General features: G+C 40.4%; 1 protein-coding gene across 1 annotated transcript in view; it reads left to right on the top strand.

Moving 5' to 3' along the window:
- KREMEN1 (kringle containing transmembrane protein 1) overlaps positions 1-21,185 on the top strand; it is a 144,604-nt gene that overhangs the window by 92,868 nt on the left and 30,551 nt on the right. The window contains exons 16-17 of the mRNA XM_077834744.1: positions 11,324-11,486; positions 20,318-20,409. Of these exons, the coding sequence (XP_077690870.1) occupies positions 11,324-11,486; positions 20,318-20,409 (255 nt within the window). The remainder of the gene's footprint in view (positions 1-11,323; positions 11,487-20,317; positions 20,410-21,185) is intronic.

Here is a 21,185-nt window from a genome sequence, read left to right as displayed (position 1 = left end):
AAATTGGCTCCATGATCTCACTTCCTGCTTTTAGAAAGCTGCTGTAACTGTGTTATTCTCTTCATAAATTTTACCGAATAATTTTAATAACAAACCACCACCAAAACTGTCAATTCAGCTGTGGGAAATGTAGGACCCTATATGCTCTGTCCTTGCCCCATAGGGGGCTCTTACAGGCTAATGTTACAGACATCGCATTATTATTGTATTGAAATCTAAGATGGAAATATCTGCTTCCTTACTCTCTCTCTTTCTTACTGCCCTCTCCACCATAGCCATCACTGACTGGCTGATACTCTCCACACATCCTGGTTTTTTTAGAATAAATTATCTGGCACCAATCCAGAATTCTTGGCACCTTCCTCAAATTAAAACAAAACACTAGAAATTCTGACACTTTTCAGTGAAATACTTTGAATCAGCAAGTTTCCAATTCTAAATTTTCTAATTAAGTGTCCCACAAAAACTAAAGACACTCTTTCCTATTTCACAAGAATATTCTAAGACTTGACTTAGTTTATACTGCAACCTTCAGCCCTTTCATCCATGAGCCTTGACATCCATTCTTGCAGGTATTTATTTAACGATAAACATTGCAGCATGCTCATAATATTTACAAAATCTCACATTTGTTGATAAAGGAGGGACACAAGTTTGACAGTTAGGAACGTCTTTAAATAAAGCACCCTGTTTACTGCTCCCTCTCCCTATAATAGAAGGGGCTGTAGCTAGGGTGATCAGATGTCCTGTTTTTATAGGGACAGTCCTGTTTTGGGGGACTTTTTCTTTTATAGGTGCCTATTACCCCCCACCTCCCGTCCCGTTTTTTCACAGTTGCTATCTGGTCACTCTAGCTCAAGTGTCTCCACTGATCTAAGAAGTGGTAGTGTGGCATGGGGAGAGAAACACGATCCTAGGTAATGGGGTCTTGCACCGGGTGGTTTTAAATTAAAACCAATACCTTGAACTCCACCCAGAAACTTATTGAGAACTAGTGCTGCTCTTGGAATATCACTGCTATATGCTCTCTGTGTCACACACTTTGCAATGGGCAGGCAGCTACATTCTGTGCTACCTTAAGTTTCCAAATGGTCCTTATGAGTAATCCCATGTGGAGCACAAGGCAGCCATCTAGACTCAGGGTGACAGAGGCCTGGATAATGGTAGTAAGGTCCCCACATCGGAGAAAAAAGGTCACACATGTCTAATCAGAGACAGATGGAAAAAAACTCTTACTGGCTTCAGCTGCTATTTGATGTTCCAAAAGCAGCTCTGGCTCTAATAAACTCTTAATTTTGAACCCGAATCACATAAAGCAGGCACTCTCTCCCTGCATGAGGTACAGCTATCACTACACTCTCTCGATTTTTCCCCTCCTGACCCACCAATACCTTTTTGGCTTATCTGGATTAAGCCTTAACCAGCTCACCCTTATCCACTCTCAGACTTTGTAAATATAAAGTGGGTTGCTTGTTCCACTGTACCAGGGTGGTTGGATATGATGAAAACAGAGTTGAGTGCTGTCAGTACACTGCACACTCCATCAATGCTTTCTCAGTGACTTGCCTAGGAGTTTCATATACACACTGAACAGACCTTCCAGCTGTGAATTATCAGAACCACTCAAGTAATTCCATCCATATCTAATAGTGACTGTATACACCGCAATAAAATATCATGGGCAAAGGTATCAAAAGACAGCTGATGGATCTAATATTATCAGCATGGACACATTATTCTCATCCACCAATAGATGATGCTCTGCAACCAGTGCAGTTTCAACTTCAAACCTAGGCCTGAAACCTAGCAGAAAAAGATCCAAGAAATATGAAGACTACAGAAATTTCCAGAGTTGATTTGCCACAGCCTTCTCAATGAACTTTCTCCAAAAACTGGCACTTTGGTAGAAGTCAAGCAATGGTTTCTTAAGCAGGAGCCAACAATGTCTTCCTTAAGGATCGTGGGCATTCTGCCCTCTTTCTTTCTTTTTTTTTTAAGAGAGGCACTGACAGTTGTCCACAACAAAAAAGTTCATTACTTCTCTACTGGCCTTTAACAGCCACAAAGGACATGGCTCCAATTCACAGATTTGGACACAAAGCAAACTTAAGTCCTCCAAAATCTCAGGGAGCAAGACTGGCTGAAATTCAAACAGAGTGAACATTAGTCCCTTCAAGTCATTTCTCTGCTGCAAATTAGTTCTCAGTCTCAGTAATTTTTGTCCTCAAAGTAACAAAAGCTCTTTACAATGAGAAAAACACAGCTCTCTAACTGAGAAGAAGCAGACCAGATCCACCAAGCCATCAACTGCCTGGAATAGGTCTGCTGTGCAGACTAGAAGGAAAATCATTTCTTTGCTGCCTACATAGCCATGATGCACTTTTGAGAATTCTATATGGCGGAAATGATCAGATTCATCCAAGGACTTCTGCCAACAGCATTGACTCACCTCCCATCTCATTTCACTTTTTGCAGGCCACCTGTAAACCATACTGACTTGATAAAACCACTTTTTTAGGGACCACTGTTGCAACGGTGGAGAACTAAAAGGGCTGTAGTATATTTCTACCAGTCCATCAGTAGAGTGATGCTCTGGAATTTCTCAGGCTCTTTTGGCTTTAGAGAGCAGACCATCAAAACAGTCACTTCCTGTCATGTGGATGGAGTGCATCAAACAAACTGTGGAAGTCAATAGTCTATGCATGACATGGGGGAACTTTCATGTCTCTATCTGTATTCTGAATACTAGATACAGAGTGACGCCATTAGGGCTAATATCATGCTCATCATGGCAGCTTGAGTTGGGGGTGACATCAATATCTATCTTAAGTGAAAGTCAGCTTTGCTCTGCCATGCCTTGGAAGGCATGATTTGGTGCTGATGGTGCTGGGGTGTGTATATCTACATACTAGGGTTGAACAAGAGTGTTGTCCCACTTTATATATCAGTTTTCCAATTTTTTAGCAACCTGTATTAAACTGTGTTTTATTACTATAAAGTTTTGTTAAACATTTGATGAATCACTTCAAATTTGATATTTTATTTATCCAAAAAATATTTTTGTGAATGATAATTCATAGATGCATTCTGCCTCTTTAAGCATGGAGTTTTCTGCCTTTGAGTTTTTAATGGGTAAAATTAATATATTTGTTATGGAAAATTAGAAATATCTTTTGATCATAAGTAGTTAAAAAAATATAATAGCATTACTGAGAAGTTTTGGGTTTTGAATCAATTTGACAAATTATATTGATTTTTCAGAATTATAGAGTGGCACCTTCCAAGACTGTTAGAAAATTCAATAAAATATTGGAAAATGATTAACGTTAAATCATATCTGCACAATGGTTCTAGATAGTATATTTCCCATCAAATTTTAAATAATTTACAGACATAATGACTCAGGAGCTATTACTGACTATGTCCCATGGATTCATTAATGGTCAGAGCTGCACAAAACAATCCAAAATACTGGGAAACGCAATGAAAAGCCCTGTTTCCATTAAAGCCCAATCCTATAAACATTTACACCTGTGTCTGAATTAATACATTGTGAGTAATCCTATTGATCTTTAATATGACTACTTTCAGTTAAATTGTAGCCATGTCAGGCTGGGATATTAGAGACACAAAGTGGGTGAAGTCCAATAAAAGATATTGCCTCACCCATCTTGTCTCTCTAGTTACATTTAACAAAGTTAAGTATGTAAGTAAGTTGTTTGGTTTGGTTTGGTATTTTTGCAGGATTGGGGATGTCAAGGTTCCTTCCCCACTCTGAACTCTGGGGTACAGATGTGGAGACCTGAATGAAAGACCCCCCCCCAAGCTTATTCTTACCAGCTTAGGTTGAAAACTTCCCCAAGGTACAAACTTTGCCTTGTCCTTGAACCGTATGCTGCCACCACCAAGCGTTTTAAACAAAGAACAGGGAAACAGCCCACTTGGAGACGTCTTCCCCCAAAATATCACCCCAAGCCCTACACCCCCTTTCCTGGGGAAGGCTTGATAAGAATCCTCACCAATTTGTACAGGTGAACACAGACCCAAACCCTTGGATCTTAAGAACAATGAAAAATCAATCAGGTTCTTAAAAGAAGAATTTTAATTAAAGAAAAGGTAAAAGAATCACCTTTGTAAAATCAGGATGGTAAATACCTTACAGGGTAATCAGATTCAAAACATAGAGAATCCCTCTAGGCAAAACCTTAAGTTGCAAAAAGACACAAAAACAGGAATATACATTCCATCCAGCACAGCTTATTTTACTAGCCATTAAACAAAAGGAAATCTATTGCATTTCTAGCTAGATTACTTACTAACTTAACAGGAGTTGTAAGGCTGCATTCCTGATCTGTTCCCGGCAAAAGCATTACACAGACAGACACAAACCTTTTGTCCCCCCCCTCCAGATTTGGAAGTATCTTGTCCCCTCATTGGTCATTTTGGGTCAGGTGCCAATGAGGTTATTTTAGCTTCTTAACCCTTTACAGGTGCAAGGGTTTTGCCTCTGGCCAGGAGAAATTTTATAGCACTGTATACAGAAAGGTGGTTATTCTTCCCTTTATATTTATGACAGGGGCTTTGATTAAAAAAGTTAAAATAAGATTTGCTTGAAAAATCTGTATGTTATTGCTATGGCAAAAATAGAGTTTTTCACTAGCAAATATTAAACTGTCTTATTTTAGAAAGTCTCTGCTGTGCAACAAAATGTGTGTACCATTATTTTAACTTGGTAAAAAATTGCTAAATTTCATAAAATTAGTAACTTAAATTTTGCTGGAATAATCTGTATGTTTACTGCATGCAGTTTTCCTGCCTGTAGCATTCATCATCTAGATCTAATGAAGACTCAGGGACCTTGAGTTGTACCAAACTGCAGATTTTCTATGAAATTGCCCCAAATCTCTTTTTAGTGTGAAATAAAAGCAGAGAATCTGTCACAGCTTTCAAGGGAATAGGCTCACATTATTTGTGGACAATATCTTGCTGCAGCTATAGTAGCTTGGAGGGATGGTGACTGTTCTGACTTTCACTCCTCTGTAAGATGTCCTGCAAATTCTGATGCAGTGGAATTCAAAGCCGGGGGACAACTAATACAGATTGAGATGAAAATGTTAAAATGAAAGGTAGCTAATAATGTGAGTTAAAATGTGAGGCAGTTTTAGCAAATCTATGGCAGGCTGGTATTCATCTTTAGTTTAATCTTTGTGTCTGTTTATAGTCAGGTAGTGCTAATAGTGCAGCATTCCTCTAATTTCTGAGCAGTCTTCAGATGATGTACCTTCTGGTTTTAAAAAAAAGTTAAAGCACTAAACTGCAGCAAAGACCTTTCCTGGGGATGCGCATTACTCCTGGTAGCTGCCTTTATTCAACTTGCTTCTATATTATTTTGTCTGTCATTTTTGGCTCTGCATTTTTCCTCTCTTTTTTCTGGCACATTTATCTCATTATCCTTCTCTAAGATTATATGGAAAAGTTATCAGTAGGATGGGAGGGGGAATTGAAGGAGAAGGCAACATTCTGTTGACCTTAAATCTATTTCATATGATTATACAAATCTTTGTGGCTTGTTTGAATGATGGAAAAACCTGATTTGCATTTTTATGTATATCCAAAAGGTTCACCTGCAACACTAAATTATTCAGGTAACCTAAAATGTGTGGAGCAGGTAATATTTTGGACTGATAACCACTCTGATCTTAGAGGTGGTTTTTGTCTCCTGCTGTCCACAAAGCAAGGAGGAATCATTGCTTTCTGTGGTAGTGGTTGTAGGTAAGGACATGTAAACTAGTTTGGGAAAATTACAACTTTTGCCCATTTCTAGAACTGAACCCAAATCAAATCTTGTTGAAGGCTCTGAAATGCCTGATTAACTTTTGCCATTACTTTTAATTTGTACCAATAAAAGCCTTAAAAAGATTATCTAAATCAAATGATAAGTTACTTGGACCTGAAGTCTGGCAGTTGATTGTCTGTGAAGTTCCATAAACACTTACACATTGCAATGCCAAACTTGTAGGTGCCCTGCCACCTGGTGGAATTCCCAACCCTGAATTCACAACACACAGGCTCTATACCAGGGGTGGCCAACCTCCGGCTCCAGAGCCGCATGTGGCTCTTCAGAGATTAATATACAGCTCGTTGAATAGGTGCTGACTCCGGGGGTGGAGCTACGGATGCTAACTTTCCAATGTGCCGGGTAGTGCTCACTGCTCAACCCCTTGTCCTGCCCCTTCACCCAAGCCTGCCATGCTCTCACTCATCCCCCCTCCCCTCCAGAGACTCCTACGCATATGAAAAAGCTGATTGCGGCAGGCAGGAGGTGCTGAGTGGTGGGGCTGCTGGTGGGTGGGAGGCGGTGGGGACTGGAGGGTGGGAGCTGATAGGGGGCTGCTGACGTATTACTGTGGCGCTTTGGCAATGTACATTGGTAAATTCTGACTCCTTCTCAGGCTCAGGTTGACCACCCCTGCTCTATATAATATATAGGGACAGCAGGACACTTAAACAAGGGATTCACAGAAGCCAGCAAGCTCAGCAGGGAGCTGCCATAAAACAATGAAAACCCCTCTTCAGTGTGCAGTGGCAATGAGCAAAGGAAATAATGTGTCAGTCTGCATAAGGAACCAGAGACAAAATAATGCTGAAAGTATTAAAAGGCCATTATTATGACGGCACTAGGTGTGGTTCCATATTTAAGGCTGAATTAAGGTTTACACCTAATCTGGGGATTCACTTCTTTGTTATGTATGAAATATATAGTTTATCATCCCCTGAAATTACACCATGTACTCTAAGTATAAAATGACTTTTCTGAGCGCTAACAAGTAAATCTGTTAATTAGTTTAGGAATTCAGAGTAATTAAACATTGGTCCATCAAGAAATTTAATATGCAATGTCAGAGGGTGTTTTCCTTAATGATCTCAGTAACAGAACACAGTATTACAGACTCTTCAAACTTCCTATATAGCTAAAATTCACTAAAATCCTATGCATCAGCTACATCTGAAGAATTTGTTTTAGGATTATTGCTCAGGTTTCTCCATAACTCTTCATAGCTTAAGTTCCTCTTCACCAGAGGCTAAAGAATATTCTATTACAGAAGATTATATAAAGAGCTTCTTTTAATATGTCTGCCATCTTCCATTATTCTCAGTGGGAGAGAAGCCCCAACTCCTCTCAGTTGGAGGACATTTTGAGAAAGCTCTTCATCTGAGTGTCTCTGCCTTCTCACAGCATAGGGGCCAACATCTTCCTTGGGGGCAACTGTCCATATTTTTCCAAGGCATTTCCATTCTTTTCATAGATTCCAAGGTCGGTGATCATCTAGTTTGACATCCTTTGTAACACAGACCTCAGAACTTCCTCAAAAATTTTGTCATGTTTGGATTACTTTTATGTTTAACTCTAAATTTCCTGGGTTTTTAATTTTTTCGTTTCGGTTACTGATATACACTCTTAACATAGTTTTTCTCTGGGAATATCAAATGCTCTAAAACATCACATTGAATTCAATGTATAGTTCTGGTTGCTCCATCTCTCAAAAGGAGGAAGCCAGAGATGGGCAGTGAAAATGACTAGAGGCCTGGAAAGCATATAATTGGAGACTAAATAATCCAATATGCTTGTGACAGGTTCAGTCACAGAAACCCCCTTTGGGACTGCCACCTGATGTGCTGAGACTACCTCTGAGCCCATTTTCTCTGCCAGTTTGGGCCTCCAGAACACTGCCTTGTTGAGCCAGACATGCCAGTCTGCTCCAACACAGACCCAGGGTCTGAACCACGCACCCCAAAACTGCAGACTAAACTGAAAACAGCTTAAGAAGTGCTCCTGTCTCTAGCACCCAGACACCCAGCTCCCAATGGGGTCCAAACCCCAAATAAATCCATTTTACTCTGTATAAAGCTTATACAGTGTAAAGTCATGAACTGTTCGCCCTCTATAACACTGATAGAGAGATATGCATAGCTGTTTGCTCCCCCAGGTATTACTTAGTTATTCTGGGTTAATTTACAAGCAAAATTGATTTTATTAAATATAAAAAGTAGGATTTAAGTGGTTCCAAGTAATAACAGACAGAACAAAGTAAGTTACCAAGAAAAATTAAAAAAAAACACGCAAGTCTAAGCCTAATACATTAAGAAACTGATTACAGATAGATCTCACCCACAGAGATGTTCCCATAAGCTTCTTTCACAGACTAGACTCCTTTCTAGTATGGGCCCGATCCTTTCCCCTGGTACAGTCCTTGTTCCAGCTCAAGTGGTAGCTAGGGGATTTCTCATGACTGCAGCCCCCTTTGTTCTGTTCCACCCCCTTATATAGCTTTGGCACAAGGCAGGAATCTTTTGTCTCTCTGGGTCCCCACCCCTTCTTCTAAATGGAAAAGCACCAGGTTTAAGACGGATTCCAGTACCAGGTGTCATGGTCACATGTCCTGTGAGGCCCCAAGCCTTCATTCTTCCTGGCCTGACTCACAGGAAGGCTTGCAAGTAAACAGAGCCATTTACAACCAATTGTCCTCGTTGATGGGAGCCATCAAGATTCCAAACCACCATTAATGGTCCATACTTTGCATAATTACAATGGGACCTCAGAGTTATATTTCATATTTCTAGTTTCAGATAGAAGAATGATACATTTATACAAATTGGATGACCACACTCAGATTATAAATTTGGTAATGATACCTTACAAGAGACCTTTTGCGTGAAGCATATTCCAGTTACATTATATTCACATTCATATGGAGAGCAATGTCACAATGCTTTTTTTTTTTTAGTTTAGAAAGGAGACTGCCCTGTAGAGCCACCATAAAGAGAAAAATATGAAAAAACTGATGTCTTTAAAAGTCAGTTTAATATAATCTGGGACCAAAATCACTAAAATGCTTTAATCATAATTGTATGGTTATTGCATGGTGTCACTAAAGGGCAGAGGTAAGGGTGTTTAGGTGCCTTCATTATTCATTTCTGTACTTAATATGTTTATATTTCTTTTAACTCTAACATTAACTCTAACTATACATAAAGGAGATTTCTTCCACTTCAGTTTAATCTAAGGTGTCTTGCTCACTGACATACAGAAATACATTTAATTTGGTACAAGCAAATTTCAATTTAACATTATTCCCCATATTGAGTTCCTTGGAGATCTTATTTTTACTCCAGAACCATAAAACTGTTTTAAGAACTATGGAAAGTTGCTAAGGTTAAGGCTGATGACAATGTGGCTATGAACTGTATTATTTATAAAACCCAAGCACTTCATCAGAGCAATTAAAAGTTAAGGATGTAATAAATCTTATATTGCCTACATGAGAAATAGCAACATAGAGGATGAGATCCACTCCATTTGCACATACAAACTGTATGCAGATGGAATGCGAAGAGTTTGAGGAGCTATAATGTTGACAAACTCAACCCAACTCAGGGCCAGCACACAGAGCTGCTACACAGTTCCCTTTCCACCAGGCTGTGGGCTAGAATAGTGGCAGCAGTGCCTCTGCACTGGTGGTGTGGTATTGGCAGAGAGAATTTTTCCACATCAAATAGAGTTTGCACAGCTACTTCCGCCCTCTGTGAGGATGAGTTGGTGTACAGGACTTTGTGACTTTCACCCATTATTTGATGCCATACAGAGAAATGTATATGTCAATAAAACATAGAAACTTTAATTCTGAGCCAAGGATTTGTGTCACGTTGGTATAGGTATCTAATCATTTTAAAGTAAACAATTAGATGAAAAATTAGTCTGCAGAAGACAAGAGTGAGGGGGGATTTGATAGCAGCCTTCAACTACCTGAAGGGGGGTTCCAAAGAGAATGGAGCTAGGCTGTTCTCAGTGCTAGCAGATGACAGGACAAGGAGCAATGGTCTCAAGTTGCAGTGGGGGAGGACTAGGTTGGATATTAAGAAAAGCTACTTCACTAGGAGGATGGTGAAGCACTGGAATGGGTTACCTAGGAAAGTGGTGGAATCTCCATACTTAAGAGATTTTTAAGGCCTGGCTTGACAAAGCCTGGCTGGGATGATTTAGTTGGGATTGCTCCTGCTTTGAGCAGGAAGTTAAACTGATGATCTCCTGAGATCTCTTCCAACCCTAATCTTCTATGATTCTGTGAAATGTTGCTAGTTACTATATTTATCAATTGGCAAATGGAATTTTTTGGGTACGTTACTTATAATGGCTGTTTCTTGAGAATAATGTAGAAGTAATTTAATAGAAAAAGTGCATTGCATTGTCAGTTTATGGTAAAATTATGTATGCATGTAGGATTACATTTGATCAATTTGTACGATTAATGGGATGATATAAATTCAGATAAGATAAAAATTCTGGTTCAGCAGGGAAATAAGATGTCTTAAGAGTAACCATCTTAGATGGTTTTGGGGCTATTAGTGATTCACGTTTCACATTAACTGCCACCTTGCTGAATGCTGGTAAGTTAAGAAAAACAGAGGCAAAAATGGGAGAAAAGTTATATGAATGAGGCAGAAAATCAGCTGGGAGCTCTGGAAATTGAACAATATAGCTTCTGGGGTAGCAAATCACAAGATCTGTGTTAATGGGTTCTGTGTGAACATGCCTCTCCCTAAGCAAACACAAGCTGGAAATACAAACATTTCCCAACAGAATCTGTTTCTGAGTAATTTTTAAAAATTTGCCAGCTTCATCTTTGAACTAATTTTTAACCAACAAAACTGTACAAAGGGATCCTTGAAATGATACTAACATCTGCAGGCAGCCTGCCTCTGGTTCCCTGCTGCTGCCCATCTTCCACGCTGCAACCCATCCCAACTCCCTGCTAATGCCCAGCCCAGGCTCCAGCATCCTCTGTGGCCCTTTCCCTGGCCCCACAGAATCTTTGCCACTCACACAGCCATTAAGGATTAAAAAAAACCGAAACCCTAATAAATTTAGTCAAAATGCAATCAAAATTCTGTTGTGTGAACAGATAAGTGGGGGGCCCCATAACATCACTGAATTTCACACATTTTGCAAAAATTACCAAGTAAGGGTTTAAATTCATTTACAAAACAAGAATACATCACAAAATGTAGCCTGGTCATTTATTTAACAAGTGTAGTTTGGTTTCAGGATACATCAGAGAATGCTAATACATGGTGTATAGAATATTTAGTAAAAGTAATTGTCAGTAATATGAAAGCCAGTCAAGCTAAATTTAACTCAGAGGAATACTTACATCCTGGACAGTGTCTTTAATAGCCTGAACTGATGCAAGAAAGGTTTAATTAAAAGAAAAATGGGGCAAACCTTTTCAGAAAATGACATACACACTCTCTCTCCATTTTCTAGAATGTTACACTGCAAATGGGGCGGACTATCGGGGCACTCAGAACCAAACCTCCCTGCATGCGGGGAGACCTTGTCTCTTTTGGAATGAGACTTTCCAGCATCCTTACAATACCCTGAAATACCCCAATGGAGAGGGAGGGCTTGGAGAGCACAACTACTGCAGGTAAGGAGTAGTCTCACTGCTACTACCATTGTATGCCCAATATTTCTTTAGCCCTTTGACACAAAACTTAAAAGCTGATGGAATACAATGGAGGGTGCCCTGACTGTCAAAACAATGGCAATTAAACAGACATGTTTACATCCCACCATCAGAATTGTTGGGGTTGGTCCTGCTTTTAGCAGGAGGGTTGGACTAAATGACCTCCTGAGGTCTCTTCCAAACCTAATCTTCTATGATTCTATGATCCGTTCCTTTTACCCTGGCCACAGCAGGTAGATGCAAGCAGCTTTAGCATAAAGATGCATGTCAGCATAGCTCTTCAGTCCACATCACAAACCAGCTACAGGCTGGCATAAGAGAGAATGATTGGCCATCCCTTCAGAAAGGTGTCTAAAACAATAGCGCTTGCTTTATGTCAGGCGTAAAGAGCATTGGGTGGATGATTTGAACATCACTCCTGGTTCTCTTTCTGCCTGGATCCCTTGGACACTATAACTCAGTCCCTTGTGTTTATGAAAACTAAATCATTCTCAATGAATTAGAATTGTGATTTAATTTCAGTTTAAAATCTAAAGTTAAGTGTTTAGAGTGCTGGTCTGGGGCTCAGGAGACCAACATTCAATTTCGTGCTCTGCCACAGATTTCTTGAGTGCTGTTGGGCAAGTTACTTTGTGCATGTATGCCTCAGTTCCCTATCTCTAAAAGGGGGTTAATAGCACTGCCCTCCCTCACAGGGGTGGGTGTGGAGGATAAATACAGTAAAGACTGCGAGGCACTCTGATACTATGGTAATGGAGGCCATATTAAGTGCTTTTGATATCTATAGATAAGCTAAGTATGGTGTAGTCTGAAACGTGCAAGTACCGGTACCACTGGAATGGTGTAACCGCATACACGTAATGGGTGTGAGGTCATGGAGGAATTCAGTTTGTTGAGCAAAATGGCATCCTCCTCACAGCATGACCTTGCAAAAGTGCTGAAATGGCATTTTGGCTGCAGTACACCCAATGTACTATATAGAAGAGCATACACCTATACAAAAGCTTCCCTGTCAACACAATCCTGAAACACCTTCAGACTCCTGGTTTCAGGGACTTAACAGTGGAGCAGGGCCAGTTGACTGAAAGAGAAAAATCTTATTTTTAGACTGTCTGATTGAGACAGCTGGATGCTCAGTGAATGTAAAACGTTTCTTCCAAAATGACTAAGGTCCAAAGTCTGTGGTCCTCACTCCTTAATTTAGTATGTGAGCCATAGAACTGATGTTTAAAATGAGACTCTTGGTTAGGGATTTGTTATGTTTGTTTTTGGCTTCTTAAATGCAAAAGATATTCTTTTTATTTGTAACACCATAGTTGTTGAGATTTTGTTTGTTTGTTTTTTAAGATTTTCAGTGCTTTTAATACTGATCAGTACTGAGACAATTCCCTGCAGGGTGTTAGGGATAAGATGTAAAGCCAAGAGCTTGGCTACTTGAAAGTTTTGGGGGCTGTTAGTCTCAATGTCCTCACCAAATTTCACCTTGGGTAATTACATTCTGCTAACCTCAAGTCAATCCCTTTTCTAAATAGCCATTCTATGTGCCTGCTGCATTCCACCCCAGCAGTGATTGCATTTCAGTGGTGAGGGAAGTTACCTATATCTTTCTTACCTATCTCATATCTGCTATTTGGATTGGTGAGGCTTAATTAATTATTATTTACTATTTTGTAGCACCTAGCACACTTTGGGGCACTTCACAGACAAATAGAAAGACAGTTCACTCTCTGAAAGAGCTTATAATTTTAATAAGACCAAGTTGTGACAAGGGAACAAAAAACATAGGGAGAAGGCACATGAACAGGGTTATGAATACAGGATAGTGGCATAACTTGAGGTTGTGTATGTAAAACAAATCGATACAAAATGAAAACAATTTCAGTAATTTTATGTTGAATAGGGATATGGGTGGACAAGGAGTGGATTAGACCTAGGGGAAAGAGAAAACGTATGGGGAGAAGAATCAGACTGGGTGATGGGAAAGGAGAAGGGTGGGATGGGGCAGTGGGAAGCTAAGGACAAGAAGGCACAGACAAGAGAAATGGTGACACACATAGCAGAGAAAAGTAAAGATTGAAGAAATACTCCGATTCCTAATATCATGGATTTATGTGAAAGCTCAATGGGGTGTGGTTGGAGAGTCCCAATAGAGGCTGGGGCAGGGTGGTAGCCACACTCACACCCAATACCTTTGTCTAGGGCTGAGATGGCACCACGAGGTAGGTCTTTTTTGTACTGCCATGAGTACTTGTTTCATAGATTACAAGTCCAGAAGGGAAGCCTGTGATCTTCTACTCTAACCAACTGTATAATACAGGCCACAGGACTTCACTGAATTAATTCCTGTTTGAATTTAAAAAAATCCCATCTTGATTTTAAAATGGCCAGTGATGGAGAATCCACCATACCCATGGTAAATCCTTCCAACAGCTAATTACCTTCACTGTTAAAAATGTGTGCCTTATTTCACATCTGAATTTGTCTAGCTTCAACTTCCAGCTGTTGGACTGTGTTATACCTTTCTCTGCTAGAAAGAAGAGCCCATTATTAAATATTTGTTCCCCATGTAGGTACTTATAGACTGTAATCAAGTTATCCCTTCACCTTCTCTTTCTTAAACTAAATAGATTGAGCTCCTTGAGTCTATCCTACAAGGCAGGTTTGCTAATCCTTTAATTATTCTCATGGGTCTTCTTTGAACTCTCTCCAATTTTTCAGCATCCTTCTAGTTTGGTGGCCACCAGAACTGCACACACAAAAAACCTGGATGTTCTGTCCCAGAACAGTCCAGAAACCCATTAAACATATGTACCTTCAAGCCCACTAATGTCAGACTAGTGCACTATCAGGGGGAGTGGCCTCCAAAGGCTTTGGTTGTTCAACAGAAACTCCATGTGGCATCCTCGTAGCCCTCTCCATGACATACAGTGCGAGAGGCAACTTCTCAGATTACTACACAGCCAGAAAGGGTGAGAGGCCATGGAAAAATCTGCAGTGCAAAGGTTTGGTATCTTGTTGGAATTGTAGGCCATCATTTTAAAAGGTGATGGGCTCTTTGGTCTTGCTTATATGCTAGGGGGCTGTGTAATGGAGTATGCTATGGGAGTCAGTTTGCAGTGGTGAGTTGTGACTATTTTAGGAAGCACCATCTCTCTCTCTCTCATATATGTTGCATCCTTCCAGCAGACATCATTTATGTTTTTATCTAATTTCTCTGTATGCCATGAAATATAACAGAAACAATCAGAAACTATGACACTGTTATAGGCCCCACTCAGTGTATTCTTATTAACAGCTTTGGCAGTCATTTTTGGCCATAGGACATGGATGCTAATGGTGAGATCTTTGTCCTCTAATGTACAAAGTAAGGTTGTGAATGTTATGAAACTTCTCAGGAAGCTCAGAAGAGTACCGGTAATATACTGACGGGGCAAGATTCTAACAATCAATTTACGTAAATACCCATCATTGCTATCTCACCTAACTCACCAAAATAGCTTCTGGTGACTGTTAGCCAGAGAAAGAGCCCTGTGATCTAGAACGTGAGCCCCAGGAATTTGACTAAGTTGCCAAATATAGCCTTTTTTATGAAAGCCTGCTCAGCTGCTGCTTTCCTCCTCACAATGGAGTGTGACTGGAATGTCAGAGCCATTTTTCTTCACTGGTTAGATCACTATGCTGAGAAATAGCCTTGCAGGTATGTTGAAGGAGGATTGATGGACGCTTTTGAAAACTATAGTCTCTTGGAAAATAGCTTTGATAATCACTGTGACTCAGGATACCTGAGTTCTGTTCCTTGCTCTGTCACTCATTTGCTGGGTGACAATGGATAAATCACTCCTTCCCTCCACTAACCTACCTCGTGTGAGTGTTTTGAGGTTACATTTCTTAATGTTTGGGAAGTGGTTTTTGAGTTCTCTGGATGGGAGGTGCTGTAAAAGTGAAAAGGCTTATTATATCCTTAGTCAGAAAAATGCTAGGTCCCACAATCATACCCTATTTGCAATATTTGTCATACTTTATTTGTATACAAAGAGAGAAAATGTTTCATTACACAGTATCCTTATAACATGGAAATTCTTTGATTTCAAGGTTAGAAGGGACCATTGTGATCCTCTAGTCTGACCAACTGTATTGCACAGACCACACAACTTCCCCAAAATAATTCCTAGGGCATAGCTTTTAGAAAAACATCTGATTTTAATTTAAAAACTCATCAGTGATGGAGAATCCACCATGCCCCTTAGTAAAGTGTTCCAGTGATTAATTACTCTCTCTGTTAAAAAAGTATCCCATACTGTCTAGCTCAGTGGTTCTCAAACTGTGGGTCGGGACCCCTAAGTGGGTTGCAACCCCATTTTAGTGGGGTCACCAGGGTTGGTGTTAGACTTGCTGGGGCCAGGGGCCAAAGCCCAAGACCAAGCCCCATCATCTGGGGCCAAAGACTGAGCCCCATTGCCTGGGGTCAAAGCTGAAGCCTAAGTCCCATCGTCTGGGTCCAAAGCCCAAGGACTTCATCCCTTAGTGGCGGGACTCAGGTCACAGGCTTCCAGTCATTGGATCACATCTCTTTGCTTGACTGAAGAGTCCTCTTATCAGAGATCTGTTCCCCAGGTAGGTATAATGAGCTCAATGGAGGGCTGGTCTGAATCGGAGCACTAAAGAGAGGCAGATGCAACCTAGAGGCCAAATTGTGTTTTATCTCAATCAGTTGGGGTAAAGTACAAATCAATTAAGTGGTAAGTAATCACAAGTAAATCAGAGTAGGTTGTTTTAGGAGGAACTGCTACTTAATCTTACACTGTAAATTAATACTGTTATCTACTGTATATTAACTACTATTATCCTAATTAAATTCACTTTATAGGTAACAATTTACATGTATGAAATAAAAGAATTTTGAATTAGGAAAATACAATGTACTACAACATAAACCCTGTTGCTGTATGTTCCCTTTTCAGTTTCTTGGTTGCCAACCTCTGTAAGCCCAGAGTTTGGAGGGAAAGTTCTTAAGATGTTTAGTTATATTTTGAGCGATGACTATGGTGCAATCTTTGTTTACTGTTTTGATTTCCAGCCTAAGTACATGCATGTATTTCTTGATGTGATCTGTTGGCTTCTTGATTGAACAATTATATCTCTGCTTCTTTCTGGTTTACAGTCCCTTTGCTCTTTGACAATTTCTCTATTTCTGTCACTTCACTTTGTATACCTTAAGATGCTGTCCAGATGTTTTTACAGACCTTACTGTTTTTCTCTGAAAACATCCACTCAATGTGCAGTGGCAGTCAAAAAAGTGACCAGAATGTTGGGAATCATTAAGAAAGGGATAAATAATAAGACAGAAAATATCATATAGCCTCTATATAAATCCATGGTTTGCCCATATCTTGAATACTGCGTGCAGATGTGGTCACCACATCTCAAAAAAGATATATTGGAATTGGAAAAGGTTCAGAAAAGGGCAACAAAAATTATTAGGGGTATGGAGTGTCTGCCATATGAGGAGAGATTAATAAGACTGGGACTTTTCAGCTTGGAAAAAAGACGACTAAGGTGGGAAACTTCTCCTTTGTGTCCTTAATTCTGCTTGCTATAGAGTTCACCTTTGTCCCTTTGCTTTCCTTATCAATTTTCTACAATTCCTAGCTTCTGATTTATATTCATCACTTGCAGTTTCCCCATCTCCCACACACAGTTCCCAATTATCATTCAGATTTTTTTGATTGAATTCTTTCTCCACACTGATTTGGCTCATAATTATTTTGAGCTTTGTGAAATTGGGACTTTTAAAGCACCTAAGATACGTATTACGGGTTTGGACTGTGTTCTCTTTGCACATTACAAATCTGATCAAGTCATAATCATTTTTACCTAAGCTACCATTAATTTTTAGTTCTGAGATCAATTCCTCTTTATCTCTCAAGACGAGGTCTAATATAGAATTCCCCTGTGTTTGTTGCAACACTTTTTGTGTTAGGAAATTGAAATATCTCATAATGCTCTGTAAAACCTCATTTCAGCTATAACAGAATTAGGCAGACTATGGAGTTGAAGATCTGAAGGACACTCATTTCTTGTTTGTCTCCATGCAACCACTGGGAAACAAGGCAAAGATTTCCAAAGCTATTAGCGACTATCTGTCTACACTTCCCTGCATTTTAAGATGTTTCTGCATTAAGTCCTATTAGCATGATTTATGCAGCTGTAATTAAAAGCATTTGATGCCCAGATTGCAGGTACAACAGTAACACTTCCCACAACTGCTAAGGTGAGAAAAAGATGGTTTTATCACAATACAAGCTTCTCTCACACAGCTCCACCAATGGACCTCTTTTATCAGCTAGAACAGCCTCTTGCTGATATATTTCCACATTCACCAGCCTCCAGCAAGCTCTGTCACCGTACCTCAATCCTGACAAAAAATAACCTCTGCTATCCTATTCTTGGGCCTTCCTTCTCCAGTATCTCTACCAGTGCATCTCAGATCTTGACTGGCAGCAACCCTGCTATTACAGTCATGCTCCCCTAATTCTGGCATTTGTTTCTAGCTCCTCATTCTTTAGCTGCAATACCCTTTGCAGTTCTAATGTCGGATCTCCCACAAAGCTTTGCTAGTTCACCCTAACCTTACAATGCAACATATGTGCTCCTTCAGTCCAGCATGTCTCAGACACAAAAGGCAGGTCATGGCAAATTGTAGGATAATTTTATGACAGTGACAAATGTTCACCAAGACGAGATAAGTAGCTGGCTTTGGTTTTGGACAGAGGGCAAGTCTGAACCTAACCCTCCAGAAGTGAAAGGCTAATGCTTGATGAACTTATTCTGTTAGTCTTCTCTTATTTCTTTTAGGTTAAAATAATTTTTAAAATGCCCAAACAGAAAGTTAAGAATTAATTAGATTTGTGATTTTAAGTAATACCATACAGCAGCAAAAAAATCATATACAAATAATTAATTAGCCCAGCCAGGCTAATCAAAGCTACAGAACAGACCCTTCCCTAACCCACTCAAATGTTCCCCAAAATGCTGTAAAATACATTTCTTTTGCAGCATGCCAAGAAAGTCATCAAGTTTGGGCTGTTTTGTATTAATGCAGGAACCAAGTTCCAGAGTTCCAGAACTCTCACAGAGGATACCCTGCGGGCAGCACCCTCTCTTTCAGTGGTATCCGGTAATAGTACTGCATCTTTAAGAGTTCAAGAAGCAGTGGATAATTTTTAGGAAGTTAGCTGGACAAGTACCTTTTGTGGTATTGTAAGCTCTCAATGGTCCTACATTTCCTTTGGGGCTGATTCGCTACTTCCCTGCATATTGTGTAAAAAGGCCCTTTTGGTTTTCTTTCATAACATTTGAGGACAAGGTTGGTGGTAACTTTCTCCTCTCAACCACTCCTGAAGAATCTCCTGTGCTTGAGCATTATAGCTGAATTCACTAATACTTTGACTCAACAAAGGCACAGGAACTCTCAGAAATGTGGAATTTTACTGCGTTGCCTTTGGCCATAGGGTTTTCAATGGTTTGGCAGCAGGGTGACCAGATCACAACAGTAAAATATCGAGACACATTGGGGTGCCTTCAGCCCCAACCACAGTCCACCCCCACTCCTCCCAGGTTCCGCCCCAACTCTGCCCCAGGTTCTGCACCCTCTCTGCTTGCCCCACCCCCACACCCTTCCGCATCCCCCGGCCCACCGCTGGCTTGCTGTGTCCCTCCTCAGTCCCCCACCCACCGCTCGCCTCTTCACAGCACCTGCCCACCACTCGCTTGCCACTCGCCTTTTCACACACACCCCCTGACACTCACCCCTATGGTGCCGACTTCCCCTCCGCCCAGTGGGTGCTCATCCAGCCCCCCGCCCTTCCTGCCCCTGCACTGCCCTCACCCCACCCCATTCCACCCCTTTCCCCCAAGTCCCCGACCCTGCCCTGCCTCTTATCCGCCTCCTCCCCTGAGCGCACCACGTCCCCCGCTCCTCCCCCTTCCTCCCAGAAAGTCCTAATTGCTGCCAAACAGCTGTTAGGCAGCAGGAAGCACTGGGAGGGAGGGATAACGCGGGGATGCAGTGCGCTGTGGGGAGGGAAGAAGGAGGCGAGGAGTGGGGAGCTTGGCTGCAATTTTTCCCCATGGGTGCTCCAGCCCCGGAGCACCGACGGAGTCGGCGCCTCCCTCCCCCTCACCTCGTTACCTGAATATCAGGACAAATGGCATCCCGATCGTACATTGATCAGGACGCAGGACAAAAGGTTAAATATCAGGACAGTCCCAATTTTATGAGGACACCTGGTCACCCTATTTGGCAATGAGTGTAAAATGGTACTGAGAATTTCCATGGTTTGTACCTTTAAGCTCAGACTTTACCAGGAATTTGAGGATCTTACTGTAATACTACGACTTTTCTGATTTACCAAAAATCAGCCAGTATAAATTCCTTTGTTTTTCCCAGTACACCATTAGCTCAGTAGTTCTTATCATTCTGTTCTCCACCATTTTCTTCCTGGAAAGACAGACCAGCTGAAACACTGCAGTGCAAATTAAAATAATGATAGCAATGAAGCCTTAGATTTAAAATAAAAATGAAGGATCTGTATATATCTCCACTGAATGCTTCCGATGAAGTGAGCTGTAGCTCACGAAAGCTTATGCTCAAATAAATTTGTTAGTCTCTAAGGTGCCACAAGTACTCCTTTTCTTTTTGTGGATACAGACTAACATGGCTGCTACTCTGGGATCTGTATGTGGTTCACAAAAATGTTTGACAAATTTTTGATGTCTCCTTCTGTTGATAGGAACCCTGATGGAGATGTCAGCCCCTGGTGCTACATTGCAGAGTGTGAGGATGGAGTGTATTGGAAATACTGTGAGATTCCATCTTGCCGAAGTAAGAGAAAACATTATTCCACGCCTGATTTACTCTTCTGTAGAGACTGACTGTCACGTGACAGTGGGTGATGGTTTAGTGACATTCATTAATGGGAACTAGAATAAAATCAAACAGCTTTTTTTATCCACTTGTGACCTAAGCAAAATTTTTAATGCTCTTCTGCAGAGCTAAAGGCAAACTCACTGTACCCGTCATACCCCATCCACAATCATAACTACTGAATTATGTTATTTAAAGTAAAATACAGTAAAGGGATTAGCTCCAAATTTATGAAGTGCTGCTAGTTTCCTATAAATGTAGAAATGTTTGTTTATTAAAAATAAATAGTGAATAAATAATAAATAGGAAAGTATTCAAGTTCAAAAAACAAAAACAAAACAATTAAAAAAACAGCTGTTCGTTATCACATTCCTTAATGTAGTGTACTTATCTTAGAGAAAGTTTTTCCATAGTGCCTATCAACACAGGCCAAAATTTTTCATACCTAAGTGCCTAAAGTTATGTAGCTAAATTTTCAAAACTCTCTGGCTAAATTATGAATTGAAATCCCTTAGATGCTAACAGGTACTTACAGCCAAATCCTTAGGCACCAATCCTGCATTTATGGCTTAACTTTACATGTGAGCAATCTCACTGATTTCAAGGGGACTACTTATGTGTGTATGTTAAGCATGTGCATTTTGTATTTGCAGGCTCAGAGCCTTTGTCCTTACTCAGACACACTTCCAGTTTAAAAACTAAGTGAGCACAATATGATTTGGATTTTGCTCACC

This window comes from Eretmochelys imbricata, chromosome 15 (genome assembly GCF_965152235.1).
Source record: "Eretmochelys imbricata isolate rEreImb1 chromosome 15, rEreImb1.hap1, whole genome shotgun sequence".
Lineage (NCBI taxonomy): Eukaryota > Metazoa > Chordata > Testudines > Cheloniidae > Eretmochelys > Eretmochelys imbricata.
This window is presented reverse-complemented; position numbering and strand designations above follow the sequence as displayed.